Source organism: Ptychodera flava, chromosome 21 (genome assembly GCF_041260155.1).
Source record: "Ptychodera flava strain L36383 chromosome 21, AS_Pfla_20210202, whole genome shotgun sequence".
NCBI lineage: Eukaryota > Metazoa > Hemichordata > Enteropneusta > Ptychoderidae > Ptychodera > Ptychodera flava.
The window spans coordinates 15,938,521-15,956,668 of NC_091948.1; the positions used below are offsets into that span (position 1 = coordinate 15,938,521).

At 38.3% G+C, this 18,148-nt stretch overlaps 1 protein-coding gene across 8 annotated transcripts in view; it reads right to left on the reverse strand.

Moving 5' to 3' along the window:
• Positions 1-18,148, reverse strand: part of LOC139121542 (zinc finger protein basonuclin-2-like) — a 70,597-nt gene that overhangs the window by 23,117 nt on the left and 29,332 nt on the right. For 4 of the 8 annotated variants that reach the window (XM_070686527.1, XM_070686529.1, XM_070686528.1 and 1 more), the window contains exons 3-4: positions 13,084-13,319; positions 5,758-8,883 (exon numbers count right to left, since the gene is read on the reverse strand). The exons of the other annotated variants lie outside the window; for them this stretch is intronic. In XM_070686527.1, coding sequence (XP_070542628.1) covers positions 5,905-8,883; positions 13,084-13,319 — 3,215 coding nt within the window. In that variant the 3' untranslated portion in view covers positions 5,758-5,904. Of the gene's footprint in view, positions 1-5,757; positions 8,884-13,083; positions 13,320-18,148 lie in introns of those variants that run through there. 8 annotated transcript variants of the gene reach the window in all.

Below are 18,148 nucleotides of genomic sequence, written 5' to 3' on the forward strand. Positions count from 1 at the left end.
AACTGAATCACCATAGAGAACCTATGAATTAGTTTTGAAAGCTTTTATGTCAGCAGTTTTCAAGACAAAATTGGACCTAATTATGTACATATCCAAATTTAATTGTTTGGTCAAATGATGATAAGGTCATCCAAAAGAAGCTAAAAACCAAATTTGAGATCTGTCAGACGAGTGGTTCCTGGAGAAGACTTTTGACAAAAGTGAAAAAGAATCTCAGAATTACAAAAATTGAAATTTTATGCTAATTTGACCAAATATAAAATACATCCCTACCAACATTCGTGCCAAACATCAAAGTAATAACTCTGTTATTGATGACAATTTTTGCTATGAAAAATCATATATTTTTTTCCTTATTCTGCGAGCCACATCTTTAAGATGCCACTCAGTTGTAGATCATCACCTGAACAGTCAAGGTACGAAAGCTGGTCACATTTGGTGTAATGATTTTTGAATTGTGAGTTATTAGTTACGAGATGATATGGTCTACAGTTGAGGGACAAACAGACGTACAGACTGACACACACAGAATGATGACCATTGGCCCCCTAGTGTGCTTTCAGCATATGGGGACCAAAAAGGATTTCAAAAAACACAAAGTAACTTTATGGCAGTATTGGATTTACAGGAAGAAGTGAAAAGAAATCAAACACTAAAGAAATGTCATGGTTAAAATCTTGTGATGTAAGGAAAAATAAAGTATATTTAGTCCTTGATTTTTTAGATATTTGTGAATACATCCAACCCACTGATCTTAACCTCTCATGTTATCAAACCTACCCCGGTAGGAACAAGCGAAATTGCACACAATATAGCTTGTTTTACACACCAACATGTCAGGAACCAAGTTCAATATCCTATGACATCATGTACCTTGTGAAGTTACAATGCACCATTTTGCCCTATTAAAAATAAATATAGAATCTGAAATATGTCTTGATGAAAACCACATAAAATTGCCACTGGTTTCCGATTTTGATATATTTTGAAAAAATCGGTGGGAAAATCATGTTGAACTGATCTGGTGGTGCACCTAACAAAACAGATAAACACTTGGGCATCTGAGCGTAGAACTAACTTTGGGCAAAAAAAATCTTGTTTGCAGCAATGAAATGATGTCAAGTATACACTATGAAATGCATACAGGACCTTACCATCCTATTTCCTGGTTACACTTCAACTGCATACATATTTTATGACAATGATCACTTCAGGTAAACCTTTGAAAAGTTCAGAAATACTTAACATTTTAAGTCTTTTCGTCTAAACATCAGTTTACTGGTACATCTGTGTTCAAAGTGTTGCAAACCATATTTTGTTAAATAACATTGGTAGATCATAGCTGGCATGGCAACACAGCCTAATGTTTCAAGTAAGATACTTTAAATTTCTGGTGCCACAGTAGTGACATTCACGTAGAGCAGGAACATAAGTTCTTAATAACTTTTCAAATTGACCGATCAGTGTCTTTTGGAAGTAATTCCAGCATCAAGGTGATTCAGTTTGTGTGATCAGGGTACCTTACTGAAAAATGTCAAAAGGACCAAAAAAGAAAGTCCTCAACAGATGATTGTAAATTTCAAAATTGAAATGACCACCCTCTGCTTTACTTGGAAACAAACAAGATAAACCCAGTGTATGTTCTTGTCACTTGAGTGTTAAAGGTCTGAGATGATTGCAAGATAAATTAAATAGGACAATAAAAATAGAACCCGATGCAGCTATTTATATCATTCTTTGCAAATTCCCCTTTCATATGCTATTTCTATAAAAATATTGATTAAATGATGACTTAGATTATGATAAAATCTATCATAAATACGGAATAATGCACAACTTTTTACAAAAGCAACAATACTGTTTCCCTTGAAGGGCCAGGAAAGTAGAAAACTGCCACACACAAAAAAAGACACCACGCATTCACATTGTTCCTCTGATGTTCTACATCAGTTGACAAACCAAACGTGAAATATTTGTGCCTCGGTACTCATTCGTCAAATTTGGTCACATGATTGGTCTTTGAGTTTGCTACAGCACTAATTTGCACAAAGAGAAGCAAGCAAGCAACCAATCACATTGGTTGTAACACTACTGATCTTGGCAGTGCAAAGTAGCAAATTTGATTGGCTACTCCCATAGCTATCTTTCATATTCATGGATTAGCAAGCCTTTTATCACAAATACAGTTGGGGGACTTAAAAAATCCTACTACAGTATGCACATGAACTTTTTAAATACTTTTCACAGGGTCAGTGTTGCCATGTTTCCATCAAGATACATATATCAAGATGTAATTATGCACATGAAATCTCTCAAGTCTATATTAAATTCATGAGTATTCACGCTGATAACACACTGACTAGCCGAACATTTAAATCTTTTAGTCTCACAAACACTACTGAACGTGCGTCTTCAAATAAGACAACGGTGGGATTTCATGTAAAAAAGAAAATTTATATTGCTGGTAATGGTGGAGTTTTACCTGACTACTTCCTCACATTATGTACAGTGACATGAAGATGAATAACTTGATAGTAGCAAAAATTAAAGTTTTTCATGTTTTTTCAGACGCAAGCACTTGATATCAGATTTGGGAATGAGTAAATGAAGTGAATCACACAGCCTGCACTGTCTGGTGATTTTGAATGACTATGCAAACCTGGCAAGTAATTTCTGACTTTTGAAAAAAAAAGATTTCTGAAAGAGTAACAGAGTCTCTGACAGCTGATGTCCTTTTCTTCAGTCAAACGATCAAAAAACTGAATTTCCACATTCAATTTTCTAACATTTGTTTCACTTTTTGCTATTTCACTGTTCTGTGGCACCCTAAATTTACAATGGAGTGACAAAATTACAACAGAGTGACAAAATAAAAGCCCCTACAAACTGTGACTTATCATACCTATGAAGAGACTGCAGATCCTATCTGCTCCCTCTTTTTCCAAGGGAGCTGAAACCCCTGTGTGCAATTTTGCATTTGTAGTCAATGCATGCATAAACATTTTGATGAAAGCGATAAGAGTACTCTAAAAGTCCTGTGCTTTTTCACGCAGACACTTTGCTGTACTGATAACCTTTCTAGATTGGCTGAGTAGACCTAACTCATTGGCTTTCTACTCCTCTATCTTGATGGCAATTTTTTTTTCTTTTTCTCTATCTTTTTTTTTAAAGAGTAGTCTTTAAGTTCCATTTGGGATCTCCTGAGTCTCTCTGCGGTAATTGTTTGCTTCAAAGTTCTGACTTATCAGAGTCGCAGAATCACTGAACTGTTCCGATGTCAAACACTCACTCACCACATTTCTAAGACTCATCATTTCAGACGACTCAAAGTCCTCCAATGAAAATATCAACATGTCTGTATCTTCAACATCTCGGGTCTCTTTTATTTGGGTTACCTTTCAGATAGCATGCACTTGAAGGCTTACCATCACCAACCTGCTCTGGATCAAGACACTTTCTAATGACTTAGTTTGAAATATTTGTATCAAAAACTGGGAAATTATTGTTGGATTGCCTAACTCTGTAATTGTGATGCATTAAACGTTCAAAAACAAGGGGGACCCTGACAAAACAATTTAAATTCAATTATGACAAACTACAAAATTTTGGACTGATGTTTTTTGCCTGGTGACACAAAAATCGCCGTTTAAAATAAATGATTGGATTATTTGATTGAAAATTTTTATCACTGAAAAAAAGCCTTGGTTGGAAGACAGTTGTATGTATTTGTCTGACTACAACCCTATTGGTTATTCTTATCATGGGGTGATCACATGACAAAAGTCAACCAATGGCGGCGCAATGTAAATACATTTTGTGCTCCAAGCCATTTTGAAATCCATCATTTAAATCTTATCGAATAACCTTCAAATTAATATTCAAGAAATGCTGGTGAAGCTTGATTTGGGCAATGTTATATGTCTCATTAGCTGCTCAAAGTGTGAGAAATTATTCATTGTACTTTTGGGTCAAACGGGGTCAAACTGTTGTGACTTGGCCTCATCAGTAAAATCAGTGCTTTGAAAAACAGTGACAGAGAAGTGAACTGTTACGCTATTTGCTGAATATCGGTGCAGATAAACAAGAAATTCATCCGGAGATCTTTGACTGAACTAATAATTACAGGATAATTTTTAAAAATATATTTCATGATTTCATTTTATGGATATATGTATGCTATGATAATGCTAATTTTCCTCTCCTAATAAACATCACAGAGAAAAAGATTAATATAATTTTTGTCTTTGATATTTTGCAAATAAATAGAATCAGGCACAAAAAGCAATTCCTGTCTCAAAATATAGTTACATAAAATATTCATAAAATATTATCAAGAGTTTCATTCTGAATGAAGTTTTTTGGCACATGCAAATATAACATTAAAAAATAGAAAATAAATCTTTCCTACTTGTATTTCAAAAGTCCATTTTACACTATTACTTCACTATAAACAAAAATTGAGTTTTTCTGACATAACACTGAGGTTCTGTTGTAGTTGCTGGTTATATATCTGTATATATGCTATTCATAAAATTTGTACTTTCGGCATCATACACGCCTTAATGAACAGTTTTGACCTGACTGAACAAAATCTGTTTCAAACAACACTGACAAAAAGAACACTGAAAATGAAACGTTGACAAAAGTACTGAGATATGACTAGTCAAAAAATTTGTACACTTTTTGATTGTCTAATTATACAAGGTGTGTCTGTAACGGTGGGTGGTAGTATGATATTGTGGTGGAACTCCACCACAAAATCTTTAAATAATTCTAATAACTATACATGTACATCACTTTGAGAATTACATCAGTCACGTGACTGCTATAGCTGTAACATCATTTGTTGAGACATCTTAACATCAAACTTAGACTGATCCTCAGTTGTTCAGCCGATGCAGTAGTTACTGGCTGGCCATCGGGTTCACGCAGTACCTACGCAACAGTCTGCCAAAGTATACTGCTTCAATTTTGCAACAGTCTGCCGAAGCTTATTCCTTCACTTTACCGTGTTTTGATATTAATACGCCCACAGACTTGGAGCAAGTCAGAATTAGAACTGACAAAAGACAGAAACTTTCAAATGACTAGCTGAGAGAAATTGACTTAAGATTGTTCATTGCATGGGTTTGCAGGAACATTCAATGTTACTGGAATTATGTATTTCAACACTTTTCATTTCATTTTCGTTTGTTGGCTGATAGAGTTGAACTGCTTGTTAACCATTCAAAATCACATTTCATCATTTATGTTATTTCAACAGACCAAGCAAGGAAAGACAGCAACCACCAAGAATGCAGTAACTGTTCTAAGATAACAGAGAAACTTCTCCGATAAATTGTGAATCAGAAATTGACTTTTTCACAGATGGTAACATCATCATCCTTTGAGACTGTTTTCCAGTAACACCACAGAAACAGCACTTGTTGAACTGAAAACTTTGACCAATTCAAAATTATTGATTTGCTTTCTTAAGTAAACCACTTAAGAAATTCTTCATGTAAAATTTCTCTCTTTCTCAGCTTAGTACATTTGACAAAATATGCATAACTTACAACATAAACTTTTTCCTTTCATCATTTTGATGATAAAAAAAAACACTGCATAACATAACATATATATATATATATATATATATATATATATATATATATATATATATATATATATATGAAAACATCAAGTATATTGTGATGTGTTTCCGTTTGAAACATCGTATTGTTCTGAGATCATACATTTAGCACAGCACCTTGTTATGTGGGAGATTCATACATTTTGGTGTGTAGTCTGATTTACATACACATTACAATCTGCATCTTGTTTGATGATTAATTTGAGAATCACGCGGCAGTGATACATCAGAGAATTCCAAATATTGTTCAGAATGGATAAATGGGAGTGGAATTATTCTGAAATGAGATGTTTATGGAGTTCAGCGTTTTTGCTGTGTTGGACACAATTGTGGAGGGAAGAAAACACCATCAAACAGCCCGGGACTTTGCAGGGATGCACAGACTGCAGGTGCTTGTCTCGGTAATGTTCTTGCAGAGACTGCTGACTGTGGGAGACGACTTTACAAATATCGCAGCGAAGAGATCTCTGATCGTCAGAGGCGGCATCGTGAACCGTTGTCGTCTCTGGACTGGAATTGTTGGAAGACCTGCTGTGTTCGAGCGCAGCTCTCAACTGGGATGGGTACGTTTCAAACGCTTCGTCATTGTTGGATCTGATGCCATTGGAAGATTCTTCTGCGTCGTCACTATCCTCTTCATCATCGTGCCGTTCACTTTCTTTTGTTTTCTGAGCTTGATGAAATCCGTTACTGAACATCATCTCTCTGTGTTGCGTACCATTCTGGGTACTACAGTTTTCAGAATGGGAAGAGTGATGTGTTGGAGAGCAGATATCTCTGTCTAACTCACACTTGTCAAGGTGGGTACGTTCACTCTTAACTTGTATTCCCGAATCACCATGGAGATGCATTCCAGTGTCACTGTGGAAATGTCCGGCTCTATTGTCATTGCAGTCAGTGGGAATCAAACCATTCCTGACAATTTTGTTGCCTTGGATACCGTTGCCCAGGATACCATTGCTGCCGACGAGGTCGTGTACTCTGTAAACTTGATGCATGAAGTGGTCTTGGAATTGTTGATGGAAACCCTGTTCCTGAAAGTAGGATGCAGCGGCTGGATCTTTGGCTAGCAACTTGCGGTGCAAATTAATGTTTGAGCTGTGTCGGTCTCGACTTCTCTTCGATGGGAAGGAGGCGTTACACCCCGATACTGTGCAAGAGTGCATAATTTTGAGGTGCACATTCTGGTAGTGTGTTTTGACACCGTGTGTACTCTGAAATGGCTTGGCACAATCCATGCAGTAAGGTATACCGTCTTTCATAATGTAGGTTTCGCTTGAATTCATGTAAGTATCTCCCGCCATTATGATGCCCGGTGAACTTGACACCGAAGGTGAGCTGCTGTTGTTGCTCTCCGCATCCACAGGGACCGGTGGAATGGAAAGCGGATTCAGCGGATGTCCATCCCTCATCATTCCGTCTGCGTGCACATTATCCAGACCCGGGTGTATGTGACTGCCTCCTTCCTTGGCAAAGTACGGTGGGTAGAATCCTTGCTCCATCATTTGCATAGCCATAAGTTTAGCAAAAGTGATTCTGTTCTCTGATTGGCAGGTTATGTCTCGCTGAGGACTATTCTCAGCTGGTTTGGAAGAAACCATGCGTTCGCTGGTCCCTGTGTCTCTTTCATTGTCTCCGCTGACATCATTAGACTGTGGGTCTTCCTCTTGTAATTTCTCCTCACCGCTGTCACTTTCTCCACTCTCCGTGGAATCCATGTTCTCACATCTGTCCTCCCTTTTGGATTCCTCTCTGCTCTCGCTCTCTCCCTGCCAGACTGTTTCTGAATCTCTTCTGACCTTGCTTTGACCTTCACCATCAGACTCCGCGTCACTGTCACTGCTCATTTCTTCTTTGAAGACGCCATCACTGGCGGCAAGACACCTGGTTGGTGTGTTACTTTTCCTCTTCCTGACACCCTGGCTAAATCGAAATTCACTCTCAAGGTCCTCGCTGCAGTGTCTGCCGCCATCTCCATCCTTGTCGGAATCAATCTTCTGAGACAACTTGACCGGCTTGAGGCATTTCCTCGGGTTCTTCTTCAAAGAAAAGTGTACGTCACCTTTCTCCTCTCCTTCAGATTGATAATTTTGATTTGAGGAGTTGCTGTCAGTGTCAGCAGGAGCTACCACTGTAACTCCATTGATTTCTTTTGGCAGTGGCATTTCCGTCGAGCACTGACTCGGTGGGCATCGCAAATCCAGGAGCGCATTCGGGCTTTGCAGAGTCGGTGGTACCAGAGTAGGACTTCCAAGGCTGGCATCCTGTACGTTGATGATCGGTGGGCTCAGGAATCTCTCGCTTAAATTTCCCAAAACGGAAGCAGTGGGATTTGCACTGAGGAAGCTGTCAGCGCGGGCAGCGGTATCGGATATTTGTACTCTCTGTTTAGGTATTGCCGAATGGATCTTTGGGTTGGGATTTGAGCTGTGTCGGTTGCGACTTCTCAGTGAACTGAACAACATATTGCAACCTTCAATGGTGCATTTGTATTTCTGTTTGAGATGAACTGAACTGTAGTGAATTTTCCAAGTTCCCTTGTTGTAGAAGGCTTTGTTGCATAGGTTACACGTCACTTGTTTCGGTCCTGACGAGTTGATGGTAAATGGAATTAAGCATTTCCTTCTTGGCTGGGCAGACTTGCGAAGATGTTTAAGTTTCATTGCCAGGTAAGACGAAGACGACGATGGCTGGCTGCTGGCCCGCTCCATTGATGACAGAATGTACCGTTTTGGCAGTTCTTCTGGATCGGGTGATGTTGTCACTGCTGAAACCACCGGGCTTGGCTTTGGAACGGGGCTACAGCGTGGCAAGACTGGAGGTTCAGCAACAGGCAGTGGAGATGTCGCCACGTCACTTTTAGGAGATGCCCTCGGCGGTGGGGAACAGGTCGTGCTGCTACTCGCTGTACTGGTAGGCGGCAGTTTTGGCTCTGTCGCTTTGATTTCACTCTGTGTTGTTGATGTATACCCTGTGAATGCTGGCGCCTGAGATGCTGATGACGACGGCACAGAATGAGCATGTACACTTAGCTGTCTCATTGTATTCATACGTTCTATAAATGCACGGATATCAGACTCGCTATTCGGTGGGGGCTGTGGTTGCGGAATTTTACCTTCGTTTTTGTCTTGTTGTATCATGACTTCAGTGATGGACTTTGTTTCCCCGAACCTCAGAAACTGCTGCAGGATTAACGTCTCCTCCTCCCTGCATGCCATATCCCACTCCTCCAATACTTTGCCGTCAGGGGCCTGAAATGATACAGGATGTGGGGGAAAAAAACTGTCAGTGCACAAACCATCATCAAAACCTACATTTATGGCAAAATTTGAAACTTCATCAAAACAATCAATGGTTTTCAGCTTTTTTTTCAATAATACCATAGTTTGTGATAGAGTTGTGTGGTACAGGTGTTGATGAGAATACTACAGAGATGCAATGTATGGTATATGTGTGTTTGTCAGTGGTGTAACAACATCCATTAATTAAGGTAGAATGTGCCTCGGGGACAGAAATTTTGACTCTCAAACTTTTACAATTCCTTTCTGATATACCACTAGTGGGTGTTCATTTTAAAGCTCTTGGTATAAGAAAACTTTTCATAGGCTTAGTTTTTCGAATTTCGAAAATTTTATTTTTCTCCATGGCGGCCATTTTGAATTTTAAATATCTGTAAATCTTGAGTTATTTGTTTCTTTAGTACCAAAATTTGCACAGTGACCCCTGATTTTTATTCTTGATTTCGAAAGAGAATGTTGAAAGATTCCTCAAGGAAAGTTTAAGCAAAAGTTTTAAGTCTTTCACTTTCGAGGCGCGAACCACCTTAAACCAGGATAGAAATTTTTTTTTTATTTTCATGCACTATACCAAATCAGTGTCTCGGATGAGTGGTGTAACGTCATATGTGCAATGGAGATATATACTTAACTATTCACGAAATGACAAAAAACAAAGAATTGAAATAACAGGTAATGATCTTGGACACAATCGCTGCTGTGCTGGCTTTATGGTATTCAGTTTGACATTTTTACGTGTCAAGGCACCGCCATTAAAAGAAGCATTGTTTCAGACATGCCAAAAACCAAGACTTTCCATGCATTTTCACCTACTTGACACAAAATGACCATTACACAAATTGAAGGTCGTACAAGGTCAGTTGAAAACTTGACATTCTGATGCTTAAGCCTGATGGAGCATTGTCAAGTTTCCACTCAAAAATGTCACCTGTGTTTCGTCTGTCATGCACTATTAACTTTGCAAAGCGAGAATTGTAACAGTCATTCAACACTGCTACCTATCATCCAAGGAGACAAATACGGAGAAGGAAAACATTTCTCATTACACAGGTTTTCACATTGCCTGTCCTGGTTGTGTTTAAGACAGAAAACACATCCTTTTATCACGCTGCAACAGTTTGGTTAAATCTTGTTTTCATGGGATGACTGAAACGAACACAAACAGTTTCCATACATGTTTTACATAAGTGAAACTAAATCGCTGTGAAAGAGCTATTTTTTCATTCTCTGTGTAGTTTCATTGTCAAAAAGTATTTTCACTAATTTGTGTAACTCAAACGGTCGAGGCTTAAAATGGACATCCCAGTGTTTACAAGACTGACAGTGATAGTTGAAGCCAAATTCTCTGAAATTGTGAAAAAAGGCGCTTAAATGGAGTGCCTGTAGGTCTTGGAATGCGGCGTTTTGACTGAGTCTGACTCTTGACCTAACCTTCATGTCAGGCATTTGCTGATTAAGTGACATGAAACTTTTGATGAGGTATCATGGTTTTGTAATAGAAGATAGCTTGTATATTCATTAAAATGTAAAGGCCAGCGGGGGGATCAGTTCTGTCTCTGTGGTCCGAGATACAGGAATCTTGAGAACCTGGTACACATGTGTTTGATGTGTCATTTTGTGGAACAATGGTTACACTATGCAGAGCAAGGGGATGACATTTTTCACAAAATTTACAAAATTTTATCGATCCACAGATTTTGTCTGCCACTGATTTTTTTCACTAAAAAATAAGAACCACAACTTTGAGTAGAGGAACTATGGTATGTTGCACATCAACAATTCTCAATACACAAAAATTACAAGATAAGTTTTGATAACTTTTGGTGAGTTTCATTGGCACTTTTGACATGAACTCTTTATGTCATCCTGATGCTAAACATGCCGTCTGGAATGTCAGCACAGAGGGTAGATTCGGCTTGAGTTAATTCGTCTTGTACACTCAACCTACAGCAAAGTCTACAGAAAGAGGTGAAATGAATTGGGCGATGGAAATGTTTGAATTTGATCAGGGGCAGCAAGTGTATAATGTATTGCTGAAATGTTACAGTTCATGATGAGCTTTAGGGATAAAACCCATCGGCATAATCATTACTTTTGTTTTAGTGACATCTAAATCTAGTTTTTGCCAACATGAATCCCAGGGGTGACCCGGAGTTTTCCAAACCACTAATTGGTAAATACATGGGATTTCTGAGTGATGTTATTACAAACCGTAAATGAACAACGGGATTAGCCTCCCAGATCAGCGGCAGACCCTCAAGACATGGACAAACTTCTCTCCATTCTCCTCACACTGGAAATTTCTCCAAGAAATGCTATCTTTCATTGCCTCTTATCGTGTAGATTGGGAACCTAAACGCTAATAGCTTTCTACTTGTAGGTGCTTTGAAATGCTGTACAAGAAGACAAATTTCCCATGAGCTACACAGCTCCAATTACTAACTCAAGCACACTTACAATGGCTGTAAATCAGCCTTTACTAAGCAGGTGCTGAAATATGCTGTAAATGTTACGTTGGCAAACCAGTCCAGGGTTTTTAATAGCCACAATTTAGGCGAATATTGGTTATAAGCTTGGGTGAAGTTGGTATTTTCCTACAGACGGAGGTCATTAATTCTTTGTAACTAAGGTAGGATTTAGTGGTGACATTATAAATGCAAGTCAGACATGACGAACCACAGAGTGATGTACGAGGGCCTGGTTGGATTTTTTGACAAGGGCTGCACGTATTCCGGGGGAAGATGGGTGAAGTTATGACATGAGCCGTACTGGAGGGGGTGGGGGTGAAATGTGTGTACCTATGAAACAGTTGAAAAGAGCAGTACTGGGGTAGGGTTCAGTGTGACTTGCCAGTAAAAGAAGAAAATATGATCATAGCATGCTATGGTATATCGCAATCCGTTGAAAGACTTTGAAACCATTTTGTGCAAGCAGTACAGGTATAAAATGGAATGAGTGATATTGATCCTCATTCTATATTCACTCTTTCAGGGGTCAAAAGGCACGCATACACTCAAGTCATTAGGAAATCAGCGTAAAAATCCAGGTACCCAGAAGTGCACTATGTCATATACATGTACCATCACTCACTGGTCAAGTCAGGAAATATTAATATATTTATGAATGTCTTTGCCAAGGTTGGTTGGTGAAATCATAGACCCTAAAAAAGAGGGTCTGTGGTGAAATCATGTTTATGTATGTTTTTAACATTCACCGATAGACAATTCTGTTAAATAGGTTCAATTGGAATAAGAGGCGTAAACTTGACCTGATGGCGATATATAACTTAGCAGGCAAAGATTAAAAGGCAATGCTGAAATTTTCAACTGACTGGTATACAGGTCAGTTTGAAAGGATCAATTAAAAATTTCCACACTTGAAATTCTCTCTTCTGCAGAGGCAGGTCAGAATTGGTACACAATTACTTCTGTAGTTAAGACCATTGACTGTTTCATCTTTACTTTATTATACAGACACACTAGTATTAAACAGTACCCAACTACAGACACAGTCAATAGCTTGTAGAGTTCCAGTTGAAGACAATTTTGACTCATTTTATCATTGGTGACTCAGGATGTGATGAAGACAGGAAAGGTTATTAGTTTGATGTCTTCTCTTTGGAGTTGCAAAATGTTTTTGTACATGTCATGTCTTTGTGACGGCCAGAACTGTCAGAATGCTTTTACAGTCTAGTTTCCGTTTCTCTGAATAAACAAAAACCATCAAATCAGCAGTGATGCTGAAAGCACTCTAAATATTTTCACCGAGAATTTGTTTGAATTCAGATGCCACATACCACTTTTGTTGAAATGTTTGGCACACAAAGATAACAAAACATGAATATATAAACATGTCTCTCTGTTGTTGTGCTGCACTGACTTCAGTGGATTCACAAAATAGAAAGGGGAACATTTCGTTATTTGGCAAAAATGATAAAAGTGATGTTTAAAGTGAAAACTTATGTGGCAAAATTGTTAAAAAACATAGTTTAAAGATTTTGTCAATGACTGTTGACAATTTTGAATTCCTGAATTTCATGTGAATTACAGGAGACACCAATTCTGAACAAACGAACAAACCAAACAAACAACAAACAAACAAACATGAGTATCACATGACTGAATGGAGCAAAAGGGAAACAAGTGATTGTTTTACCTGCAAAACATATCCCCTGGCGTAGTCTTCATACATCCATCCCAGTCCATGCAGCACTTGAATGACTTCATCGTGTTTGAGAACGCTGAAGAGTCTATCCAGGAGTATCTTTAGTCGAGTGGGAATGGCCTGTGTTCCGTACAGGATGAGGCTGCCGATGTCGAATACGATGTTAAACTGCACCACTTCCACTTGGAATGACGGATAAAGATGCCGGGTACTCAGTTTATCCAAGGCTGTGTGGAAGAGACACTGAGGCCTAAGTGGCAGACTCACCGTCCTCTCAAAATCTAATCTTGTGTCATCTCGCATGCACCTAATATATTTTTTTAATCTCTCCTCCTTTTATAAAGAATAAGCCGTGATTTGCTAACAGCAACTGCTCATGCAAGCTACATGTTACATATATACTACAAGTCAAACACAACGGGTCACCGGGAGGATGGACAAGTTCATGCAATGCAGAGTTCAAAGATGACAATCGCCAGGACATGGCGAGAAAGACATACATGTGATAAGCCAGCTGTACTGGACAGAGCTTGAAATTACATAGTATCTCCGGATTGAAGTAGTTTTGACAAAATTCAACAAAATCTTGGCAATGTGAAACCGCTAAAAGAATAATGACTGCCTTTAGGTACTTGCACAGATAGTTCTGAACCTGTCTATTCCAAAATCATCAACCAAAGAAATGACTTGGACACGAAACTAGTTATTTCAAATTACTCTTGGCAGACTATTCCTGAAAACTCTACTTTTTGGAAACCTACGACAGCAATTGGATTTTCGTTAAATTTGATACATAAATTATATTTATTACACAGCATCCTATAGAATTACATAAAACACTGCATTTTATTGAACTGTCTAAAATTTCCCACTTGAATATATTTTAAAATTTTCAGAACCTGGATTTTGTTTTTGTGTTATGCGTGATTTAAGTCAAATTTTTGTTGAACATGGTAAAATTGTCAATGTGCTTTAACAGTTACAGACTGTTAGCTCTAACAAGATTTTTACATCTACAGCGAGTGATTACATAAAATTTCTTACGCTTGATTTGAAATTCACCAGTACACGTAGATTTCAATGATAATTGTTAGATTTGAAAGTCTATTATCAAATGTGTGGAAGCTTTGATACATTGCATTTAGTGTTGGGGAATACCTTGGATTGCAATAGTGTGTTGGAAAATAGCCTACAGAATGACAAGTTACCCAAGATGGCGGTAAAATTCCAATATTGATAGCAGCTTTGCACCCTGCAGAACAACAAATCATCTTGGACGCGTGTGAGTTATGACAAATTACAGAAACCTCATTCGCAGCTTTTTTTGCATCGCATGTCAATCCCATAAAACGTCATTAACTCCAGAACGCAATTGCATTACAATATCACTTCTGTTTGCAGATCAAGACTGCATTTTTTAGTTTATGACTTTGAATGACAACGGACATGCACGTCTCTCTAGCTACTCACAATTTTTGGTCTACTCAAATGGAAGACAACGTTTGGGCTAAACGGTATCACTGATCGCTTCGCTAGCTTTTCTAAAATACCATATCTTCCTATCATCTTTTCAATTGGCTTATAACTACTATATCGAGAAAAGCTCTCAGTAAATTCACAGCCTTATCCAAGATAACACTTTAGACAAACTGCAAAGAAGTTGAGAGTCTATCTCATACTCTGCGAAGTATTTAAAAAGTTTTTCCAACTTTTCTGTCATACAGCACATTCTTTTAAAGATTACCTTCAAGAGTTTGGAGGGCGCTATGCATATTTCTTTCTCAAGTGTTTTGAAAATATCTACAGGTATGCTGCAGGACAGTTTGAAATCATATTCAATTTATTTTGATGGATATTTAATGGATACAAACCAGCTAAAGCAATGTCTAGTGCTAGAGGCTACATGTATACAAAGAGTGTGCTACAAGATAGAGAGATAGGGTTTGTCAACTGGGAAGGGACCTTATTCACATAACACATGGAATTATAAATCTGTGAGAATCAAACACCCAACATCAGAAAAGCTCTGATAATCAAAAGAGTTGTCCTAAATAGCCGAGAATCAAAAACCCCCGAAAAAGTTTATGGGTAGGGTAAGGAAAGATTTTTTTCATGCAATATGTGAACATTCAGAGAGACTGTCATGCCATTAGAAACTGGAAGAAAGTCAATCCACTTTTAGGCACTGTTGCGTTGGGTATCCCCAAGGTGATGAAAAGTGACAGAACTTTTAACTATACCACTGGAAAGTCGTTGACAGGAAAATGGAAGCCCAACTACGCAAGCACTGATAAGGATATATCGGCCCTTTTGATTATTAAGATGCTGATTGGTTTGATGAAACTATTGCAGAAAAACAGCAAGCATTCAAGGTTAGATAACAAGAAAAATATTTGGCCTGATGGGGGCAGTCATCGTTTCTGAGATGTTAGCCTCTGCGGGTTCACATGCAGTATAATGCAATATTCAACATATGTACTGCAAATGTTTTTTTTTATTTAAGGAAATTTGCATCACAATGTCAACAGTATAAAAATATTTTATGAGTGTAATATAAATTTTTCAACAAATTTGTTATCTTTAAGCAGGCAATCAACCATTACATATATGTCAAATACCGATAACAACCGCATGTTGAATGGACAAGTTTTAGATTCTACGCTGAGCACTTTAATCACTTCAAAACTTTCCATGACAAAGTAAAAGATTGGGTATGGAAACTACACATTTTATTTATCACTGTTAGGGCAAAGTCTTCATTTGGAATTTCATAGTGTTTGTCATTTTTCAACTTCTTTTTTAATTTTTTGTGACACAAAGACCCCCATCCTTTGTCTAGATTTATGTCGCTGCCATTTTTTTCCACATTTCAAGGGAGGAAAACAGCAGATAAATCAGCACAATGCTACTAGTGCTGAAATGGCACACTGTTTTTAGGATGGATAGGTCACCATTTTTGGGGTAGTTTATGGGACCAAGCGACAATGCAGGCCGTATTTCACTTTTTCCTCCCAGTTGTACTGCATGAATAATTTCCTCAAACAAATCAAGTCTGCACCCACAGAAATTATGATTTACTGCAGCTGGCTTGAACTATGGACGACAGACTCCGTGGTAGTGATGGTGAGTGATCGTGATCCCACCTCGCCCACAGTAAATAAGAGAAAGAACAGTGCTTGGCAGGGCAGTAAAGACGTTTAATCTGCAGACTATAGCTACCTACCACCATCCATCAATTAGAGGCTTTTAAATGGGTGTTGACAAAGCCACAATGACAAGTTCTTTTCTGAAAGGGTCTCGGATCATGGAGGGATTTAAGTCCAGCCTACATACATCACCGCTGTATGTCGCGGATCGTCGACTGGAAAGCCTTCTTAAACCCTGTACATGTACACAGACGTCCCATCACAGCAACTCATGACATCGCTAATATTTGTGCAGGATTCTTATGGGACAAACATGTTAAAAGAACTACAAATGGAAGGGACATAAAATCAATTTACCTAATCACAGGGGCATTCTGATGTCAGGGGTCAATTTTTTAACTAAATTGGCAGCATACACAAGGAAGTCCTTGGACAGTTTCAAAGGAAACGACTTGGAGCATAGCTTGAATTGGAAGATATCTTGCGCATACTAATCTATGAGTTGTCAGGGAAGAGACACGGAATCCAAATGATTCATGGAATCTCCAGGCACACTCTGCCATCCCACAACGCTACATCCCAGCTTCACCAATGCTAACTCTATTATCAAATCTGAGTGAAAGTTTACATATTATCTGCTCATAATCTGAAGATGTATTTCCATTCCGACTGATCTCTCTCTGGGTACAACTCTGAATATATACACCTCGGAGCTACACGCATTCCACGCACTCACAGCCTTCCCCCATATAAAGAGGTACAAAGACCTTACTCTAACACGATTATTTTCATGGAAATTTCATTTCAACGACTGCACATACTTCAAATTCATGACTTCCCATCTAAATCACATCGAGGATAAGAGCATGGAAATTAGTTTGGGCATTTTACATGATAGCATAAAAACAATTAAAATAATAATGCAATTCACGCTGTTTGATTCATGAATTCTGTTTTTTCATTCTCTGGTTTGTCAGATTTTGTTTGAAATTCAGTGATTTGCGAATAACTTTTTCATTTCGTTTACATGTACACATTCAAATATTACTCAAATTCAGTGCCTTGGGTATCTATATTGACTGGTATTTGTGCATACATATGTGTACAAACACTGATCAAATGTACTGTGCACTGAAATTTGCATTTAAATTGTATTTATGTTTCTATAGTTATATATCTGCTTGCTGTTTTCTAGTCGGTGTAGTAGCTTTGAGAAATGTAGTAAAATTGATGGGAATATCTCTTCACGTCGAGTGCGCTAAACCTCAGCGCCCTGGCAACCAGGATGTAAAATCGGGCATACCACTACCCAGACGGCGCTAGTAAACACGTTTCTGGACATAATCGTTAAAACAACACAAGGCTGACATCGCATCACACATTGCAGGCGGCCAAGCCGAGCCATGGTGACTGTCACTCCTCTCTCTACACACACAATGCAAACAGCTGTTTCTCATATCTAAGTCACTTGAGTACATGCTGCCATTCTGTGTCATGACACGGCTACATTTCTGTGTGACATAGCTCATCCACCCACCCACCCATGCCTACTAGATCAATCTGAAGAGAACAGTTATCTATGTGATACACGCCGATGTCGCTATTTGAACCATTGACCTGGAAAATTGAAGACAGCTACAGGAATGCTACTGGATTTTCACACACATTTCTCTCCATTCATTACCTTTTTTTTTTTCAAATCATAACACAGATTGCCAGCTGATTAATATCATATGAAGTAATTCTCAATTGAATGAAACTGGCATTTCAACCATTGAACAATATCATTATACTGCATCCATAAAATCACAATGCAATATAAAACATCTATAATTGTAAAAAGCTTTACATGTAGCAATCAAATTAATGCTGTTAGAACTAACAAACTGACTTTCGCATACTGGTAGCTA